Source organism: Thunnus albacares, chromosome 7 (assembly GCF_914725855.1).
Source record: "Thunnus albacares chromosome 7, fThuAlb1.1, whole genome shotgun sequence".
NCBI classification, from domain to species: Eukaryota; Metazoa; Chordata; class Actinopteri; order Scombriformes; family Scombridae; genus Thunnus; species Thunnus albacares.
This window is the reverse complement of record NC_058112.1, coordinates 8,548,586-8,556,855: the sequence shown is the minus strand read 5'-3', so window position 1 is coordinate 8,556,855 and position 8,270 is coordinate 8,548,586. Positions and strand designations below refer to the sequence as shown.

General features: G+C 42.5%; 1 protein-coding gene across 1 annotated transcript; it reads right to left on the bottom strand.

Moving 5' to 3' along the window:
- Positions 1 to 513: 513 nt before the first annotated feature.
- Positions 514 to 8,244, bottom strand: lrrc29 (leucine rich repeat containing 29). The gene is made up of 11 exons (XM_044356826.1): positions 7,918 to 8,244; positions 7,296 to 7,397; positions 7,006 to 7,140; positions 5,762 to 5,941; positions 3,626 to 3,931; positions 3,313 to 3,529; positions 2,683 to 2,840; positions 2,359 to 2,574; positions 2,051 to 2,263; positions 1,752 to 1,969; positions 514 to 1,643 (listed from the first exon to the last, which is right to left on the bottom strand). Exons 1-11 carry the CDS (start codon positions 7,969 to 7,971, stop codon positions 1,475 to 1,477), a joined length of 1,968 nt encoding a protein of 655 aa, XP_044212761.1. The 5' UTR covers positions 7,972 to 8,244; the 3' UTR covers positions 514 to 1,474.
- Positions 8,245 to 8,270: the final 26 nt, after the last annotated feature.

Below are 8,270 nucleotides of genomic sequence, written 5' to 3'. Positions count from 1 at the left end.
TGGATAGAATTTAGTGGCATCTAGTGGAACAGACTTGGCAGAAATTAAATATAAATATAAGTTTTAATTAGTGTATAATTCCATGAAAATAAGAATCATATTTTTGTTACCTTAGAATGAGCCCTTTATATCTACATAGGGAGACCTCTTCCACAGAGCCTACCATGTTGCACTGCCTTGTTTCTACAGTAGCCCAGAATGGACAAACCAAACACTGGCTCTGGAGAGGGCCTTTTGCATTTTTTGCAAGTTTTGCAGCCACTGTAGGTTCCCCTACACACTTGGTAGGGGAGGGGAGGGTGTTCAGTTAGTTGCAATCTGCAACCTCACCACTAGATGTCACTAAATCCTACACACTGCACCTTTAAATAATTAAAATTGTCAAGTGCTGAATACTAAAAACAATACTCTAAAAACAAATTCTCCATGTTGAATCCTTCATCTTATGTTAGGACTAATTGGTCTTTATCTTTGTCTAAAAGTTAGAATTGAAAAAACTATTGGACCGTCTGCTCTTGTTTCACTTCATATCCCATTTTTCTATTTTTACTGTAGTAGCACAGAACTGTCAAAAAATCTCAAGCAGAGCTATATGGAAGTAGCCGAGAACAAGCAATTAAATGAAGTCTTACTTCCTTTTTAGTGATAATCACACGGTGGAATTTTGCTCATGTTAAGCAATAAAAATGTGATTGTCAGCATGTGGAATTTCGTCTACAGTTTATTTTCCAATAGAGACACTTTGGTTAGCCAAAGGGACAGCTTGTTCTATCATTTGGTTTTTCTCAGATCCTGTTAGGCTTGTAACTAGGGATAAAATTATCTTGCTACAATGAGACAATTTACAGAACCAGCACAATCTCCTTTAGGCGACGTACTTCCTAGAAACAAACATAGTAAAAAAACAGCACACATTCTCATTATGAGATTCTGTGAAAATATTTACTTTTCACTGTGGCAGTTTCTGTGTTTCTCATTTGCACAGGTAATTGTACACAGACACAACCCCTTAAAATGTCTTCCTTAGATAAAATCTGTACCTTCAGTGGTGATACACCATATAAATTCGATTAATTCAAACTTTTCCCCTTGTCTCAACAGTTAATGATCTTTGAAGATGGTTAGTCTAACCTGTTCTGTCTGATTGTTTGAATCCAACCATGAACACGTGTTCCTGAGTCTGCCATTGGACAACAGTAGGATGAAAATGTACAGATACATGCAGATGTTAATCCAAATCAGGCTCATGCAAGAGCTTGTAGTACCAGCCCACACAGAAGAGAAATTTCTATTGAAAAATCACTCACAGGACAATGTATCGATGACAGGTGACTCTTACAGCTTTTCTACATTTCCTTCACATCTGGCGCAAATTACTGAAATGTGCAAAAGCTCAGCTCACAGAGTGGGCTTTGGTCCGCAGGTTTTGTTTTTGAAAAGGTCCAGTGGTCATCCAGGACATTCAGTCAGTCAGTCAGAGTGTAAGAGTAAGATCCGTCCCACCTATGAATTTGTAGTGGACATTTTCTAAAAAGGGCAGCTGTGACTGAAGGAGGTCCACAGCTGTAATGGAGATGTTTTTGCACCTTGAAATGTCCAGTGTTCTCAGCCGCTTACAGTGCTGCACCAGAAGGAACAAGGATCTGTAGGGTTCAAAGATTAACAACTTAGAAAATGTATCTTATCTGGGGCCACAGATAGATTTACAAGACTTGGACAGCTGGCCAAACCTGAGGCTGTGTATCACTCACCTGTCAGTGATGTTGTTACAACAGGAGAGGTAGAGATGCTGCAGTCTGTGGAGGTACGGTGCAGCCTGTGCTACTCCGTGGTCACTGATTTGTGGGCAGTGGCTGAGTGCCAGGCTGGTGAGGCTGCGGCAGTGCCAGGCTACTGACAACAAGCTGGCGTCAGTGATCTCTGGCAGCATGGAGAGAGACAGGCGTTGAAGGTCTGGGTAGCGCACCACCTGGGAGAGAGGAACAATATAAACTCATAATTTCAGCTTTTCAAACTCCACATCTTGCACAACCTATCCTCTGCCTCCCACCTGTGCAATGCTGCTGTCAGTGAGTTTGCAGCAGGCAGTGAGGTCCAGCTCCTGCAGCCTGTTAAGGGCTAACAGTGAAGCTCCCGCCTGCTGTTTGAACTGCTCCAGGTCATCCTGAGTCACCAGCTTGGGCCGCTCTTCAAAAGGCAAACGAGGGGGCTTGAAGAAGCCCATGTTGCCAAAGGTTCGGGTGAACCTGGGACCCTTGTCTCCCTATGAAGATTAGTAGAGTATTATAACAGCTATGACACCCTTGACTAAAAACATAGGCACTTTCCCTATACCCTCCATCTGTCAGTGAATCTCACCCTCTCCTCGTCAGGCTCACACTTGGTCGTTTCCATCATCCCCAGCAGACCCCAGTCTGTGACTTCTTTACACCAGCCCAGTCGCAGAACTACCAGCCCCTGCAAGTAGGTGGTGATAGCACGCACAGACAAATCAGTCACATTGACGCACAGGGTCAGGTCCAGCTCACGGAGAGTATTCCCAAGAAGCTTGGTGAGAGAGAACACTGCAACGTCCTGAAGAGAGAGGAAGGAGAAACTAAGTTGATTTTGTCTATATTTAACAAATACACAAACAGACCCCACATGCTGTACAAACATACAGTACAGTAGGCACTGACTAACCCTAATGTAAGTGCAGCTCTTGAGGTTGAGCGTTTCCAGCTGTGCTCTGGCAGCATCGGATCCCGACAAGCCTTTCACTATCTCTGCTCCGCTGACGTGCAGACACTCTGACAGATCCAGACTCCTCAGGGACGACACAGACAGCAGATCAGCGAGGCCTGTGGACGACATGAAACCATCACTATGAAGTATAACATATTTTCAAGCAGATAGGGGGCTGAGGTATGTATCTGCATGGAACTACTCACAAAACATTGCTCCACAGTGCTACTAGTGGTCAAAAACTCAAGAGGGTACCTTTAAAGTATCGTGCAGACTGGCATGACTTACTAAGCAAATTCATGCTCCCCAGCAGGTAACCCTTTTCTATTTTGGAGCTTTTCTCAACTTTAAATACAAGATACTGTTTTTCACAATCCAGCAGGAAGCTTGCGGTTTAAAATTTGATTAGCACATTAATGCTCAGCAAATTTTAATGAGATTTTAATGAGCTATCTAACATTTAGTGTTGTGTGATGACCATTGAGTGTTGTCGGCGATGCTAGCAAGGGTATAAACTTGTTTTATTGTATTTACAAATTCACACTCAAGCCTAAGATTTGCACAAACACAAAAATGCACTTTGGTCACCTTTTTCAGTGATCCTCCAGTCACGGGACAAAGAGAGGTGTGTCAGTGACTTCAGGCCTCGTGCTATGGCAACTACAGCCCTGGAAGTCAGCTCAGTACAGGCACTGATGTCCAGTCTCTTGAGGCTCGGTTGGTGCTTCACCAGAACCTCCACTGAGTAGTCAGTCAGCTCCTTACAGCCGTGCAGACACAGTTCCTCTAAGACCAAACCTTGAACCTGTGACACAGAGAATATAAAGAGATGTGCCTTAAATCTTAACCAGTATAAAAGCATCTTGTTGAGCTGTTTTGCAGGGATTTGAGGTTTCCTGACCTGGGCAATAGTGCGTAGTGACTCAGGGGTGATAGAGGTTCTGCTGAGGTCCAGAGCAACGAGGGTGGATTTCTGCTCTGTTAACAACCTCCGCAAGTTCCTAAGTGACAGTAACGCAGACGAGTCCTCTACAGCACCCACCGGGCACCCTCGGTACGGGTCGAACTCGAAAGCGATATGGCAGCCGGCCAGAGAGAGGCGGTGGAGGCACGGGGTGCAGCCGGTGAGCCGGTTGAAGGTGAGGTCGGAGAGGTAGCGCAAGTCGGACAGATCCAGCTCCTCCAAACCAGACAGAGCTGAACTGACCTGAAACAAGAGCATGGAGTGTGACTTAAAACTGGATCATTATTACAGGTAGAAAAACAATAAAACTGTGCTAATGCAATAATAAAAATATATTATGGGGAAGTATGAAAGGTTATGTTTCTGGGCTGTAATATTAAGGGGAATGCCTATCAGACAGGGTGACTGATGGGCACTGACCAGAGGAATATAGACAGGGCTTGAAATGAACTTTTTTGATCATCAGCCAATATGGCTAGTAGATTTTAAAGTTACCAGCCAATCAGAATTTTCACTAGCCAAAATGTTTTTCTTCAAATAAACCAGATTACGAGAGCCACTCAATCAATTTAAACATAAGTATTAATAAAAAGAAAAGATATGGCATAATAAATCCCTTTTACAGCCTCCACCTTGAAATTATTTGTATACAAGCCAATGGTTGTATTACGCGTCACGATATAGTGTTCATAGGATATGTAGGATTAAGACTAGGGGGATTGCAGATGCAGTGAATTTTAGAGCTCGAGTCATCACTAGCCAAGTTGATTAGTAACTTTACAATGTTACCCGCCACAGTTAATTTTTACCTGTATTTGGCAGGTTGGCAGGAGCTAATTTCAAGCACTAAATGACACTAATCCTGATTTAAGACAGAGCAATAAAAAGGTAGAAAATAATGTAGGAGAGAATAGGATATACTGTAATACAGCTCTACAAAGAGAGCATCGATGCTGATGAAAAGCATCGCCACAGCATGATGCTGCCACCACTGTGTTTCACCGTAGGGATGGTGTGTTCAAGGTGATATGCAGTGTTGGATTTCCACCATACATAGCGTTTTGCACCAGGGCCAAAAAGTCCCAATTTTGGTCTCATCTGACCAGAGTACCTTCCTCCACGTTTGCTGTGTCTCCCACATGGCTTGTGGCGAACTCCAAACAGGATTTCTTATGGTTTTCTTTCAGCAACGGCTTTATTCTCAGGGTACACGACTAATAGCTTTCCTGTGGAAAGATTCTCCCATCTAAGCTGTGGATCTTTGCAGCTCCTCCAGAGTTACCATTGGCCTCTGGTTGCTTCTCTGATTAACGCTCTCCTTGCCCGGTCCATCAGTTTAGGTGGATGGTCTTCTTTTGGTAGATTTGCTGTTGTGCTATATTCTTTCCATTTTCTAATGCTGGATTTAATGATGCTCCGTGAGATATTAAAAGCTTTTTATAACCAAACCCTGCTTTGTACTTCTCCACAACTTTTATCCTAGACCTGTATGGTGAGCTCCTTGATCTTCATAATGCTGTTTGTTTAGTAACGTTCTCTAACAAACTCTGAGGCCTTCACAGGGTGAATACATATGCACTCAACTCTTTTCAGATTTTTATTTGTAAATAATTTTGAAAACCATGTAATATACTTTTAGCTGTCCGGTAGAGTAATTCTCTGTGGCAGCTTCTTATATCACTAAACCACAGTGCAGTTACTGTAGCAATACAACGCCAGACTGTCATTACTGCAGAATTGTTTGTTTTTAGCTCAGTTTTTGTAGTTGCAGCAAATTTTACATGCTGCTTTAACTCAATATTGACCAAACATGTGGTTATTGAATTTTGGCTTTGTAGGGCGGAAAACATCAGCACAATCTTTGTTTTTGCATTTGCAGTGTCTTCATTGCCAGAAATTATGGCTTTGACCGAGTTTTATTGTTAATGTTTTGCTGTTTATATATCTCAAGAGTCCAAATAACAAGGTTATGCTAAAGGAACAGACTCTTTCAGGGTGGTAAAAAAATGTAAGTAGGACAGTCAGGTCAGGTGTTATTGAAACAATGATCTCAGCTCTCAGACTGTGTGATACCTGCTGTCTGTGCTCCTCCCTGGAGAGGAAAGCTCCGGACATGAAGAGACTGTCCAGACCTCTGAGGTCCAGCCTGCGGAGGGAGGTGAGGCGAGGGAGGAGGGCCAGTAGAGAGGCCTCTGTTATACTGCTACCAGGCAGGGCCAAGCTCTCCAACTTAGAGCCCAGGCACAGACCCACCTGAAGATGAAGGGGGACAAGAAGAGACAACAGAGACAATTATACATGTGGGAAGACAGACAGAAACAAGAAGTGATGAAACAGGTGGGTGAATAGCAAATATAGAAACAATGAGAGGGAAAAGAGTGGAAAAAGTGGACACAGAGAGTGTGGGCGATGCTGTTTCATTCATTTGCTACCACCTTCTTACCATAAAAAATGATTCGTGGACAGTGGTTGATGGTAATTTCGTCACCTTAATTTCCTCAAATTATCCAATAGTGACACACTACGTCTACGTAAAACACTGCTAGATTAGACTTTGTCCTTATCTTTCTGGACAACAATTGAGGTTTTACAACTTGGTAGAGGACTGAACCTTCGATGGGAAATTCAATACTTTCATGTTCACATGAAGTAAACACTGAAGCTGCTTTAGACTTTGGACACACAGCGTGTCTAATTTTCACCATGCAACACCCTGGTCAGTATGACGGGAAATTAAAATGATAAGACCGATATCGTGCAAATACCCAGAACAAAGTAGGCTATGTTTAAATAAACCTTTGAAAACGCCTTGTTCTTGGCTTCTACCACAATGTTAGCCCAAGAGTCTTCTTTTCTTGCCTGATGGCAATGTGTTTCTAAGTTGAATAAAACCCTCTCAACCCTGGTTTACTGGACAGGTTTTTTCAAGAGGCTTTCATAAGCCCTAGAGGTGAGAGAATTCTCTCAACCCACAAAGAAGCATGTGATCATTTGAAGTGAACACACAACACTAATTAAAATCAGAGGTCTTCACATGACAGCAGCAATAAAGCAACAAATATAACTACTTTAGTACAGAGCGAGGATGTATTTAAACATACATCTGGGGTCTGTGAGGGAGTTCCACATGTTCTTTAGTATGATGAGGAAAAGTTCAATTTTAATACTTCTCACTTTGAAGATTGGACAATTGGAGAAATTAACAGGAATATCTGTCTTGATTTAAGGACCAGTGGTCTACTCTGAAATTATAACCGCTTATGTAAAAGTTTGGGACATAATTCAGCAGTGATGTGTTTTTGAACAGCATGACGCACCTCCAGAAGCAGCGATCTGGACACACTGAATCCATCCAGCTGACTGATAATCAGGTTGCAGCGAGACCTTCTGCCCAGACCCCTGACCAGCTCCAGGGACGAGGCTGAAGCCGGGAAGCTAAATGTGACATTTTTCTGCTCAAAGAGGAAAAAACAGAGAGGTTAACTCTGCTCTACAACAGACATACACACATGCAGATCCTTCACTTTTTTAAAATCAGTCCACACAGTGAGTCAACACCATATGAAGAATTGATTATGCAAACATCCACCGCTCTGGAGCAAATTACCTGAAAGCGCGGGTCCTGGCTGGCATTGTACCAGCTGCGGCAGACAAGAGAGGCTTCCTTTCTGTCTGAAGCGTGAAGAAAGCTCAGGATGTAAACTATGATCTACAGCAAGAGATGGAAATACAGTAATATATTACATTAATGTTTATTGATCCTGGAGGGGAAGAAATCCACTCAAATGACAGCATACTATATGAGTGGATAACATACAGCTGCATGATTAGTTGACTAATTGATCAACAGAAAAATAATCAGCAACTATTTTGATAAGTGATTAATCATTTTAATCACTCTTTAAGCAAAAAAGCCACACATTTGCTGTCTGTCTTTTTTTACTATTATCTGACATTTTATATGCTAAACATTAATTGATTAATTGAGAAGATCAGCAGATTAATCGATAAGGAAAATAATCATTAGTTGCTGCCCTGGAATAACATAACATTGTGTCATGACACAAGATCAGATGACAGTGAGGAGCTGCTCATCCACCAGCAGTGGAGTCATCATGACTGGCAGCTCCTGTACAATGTGTCTCACTGTACGAACATGAAGCAGGGCGTTTCTGTAAACAAGAAAGCAAACTGTATCTATTTCTGACCGATAGATTATCTTAACTCACCTCCAGAGGCAGCTCAGGTGTTTCTATAGAGTCCTCCCCATCGCTGTCTTCCATCTCAGCTTCTCCTTTAGTTACATCATAAAAGACTGTGGACCATGACCAGTGAATCGGCGACCCATTCACTGTATGCAGACTTGTTTACTAGCTTTAACGTTTCACATAAGCTAATGGCTAGTTACTCGTCTCACCTTCATCAATAAAATTAGCAATTTCAGATCAATGGAGGCCAATGAAGAGAGACGCGTAGCCCGCTGTCATCTCACTAAGCTACTTTACACGGTGCCATTAGGCTGTACATTTCCGTCGACTTCAGTTTGGTCAGCTGGCCGCAGGGAAAACACTCCCTGACGTCA

Excerpts from the sequence above, each read along its gene's own strand:
- lrrc29 (XM_044356826.1), bottom strand. The coding sequence starts at position 7,971 with ATGGAAGACAGCGATGGGGAGGACTCTATAGAAACACCTGAGCTGCCT. Across the intron at positions 5,942-7,005 it reads CCAGATCGCTGCTTCTGGAG|GTGGGTCTGTGCCTGGGCTC; the intron begins GTGCGTCATGCT and ends CTTCATCTTCAG. Across the intron at positions 1,970-2,050 it reads CTGACAGCAGCATTGCACAG|GTGGTGCGCTACCCAGACCT; the intron begins GTGGGAGGCAGA and ends CCTCTCTCCCAG.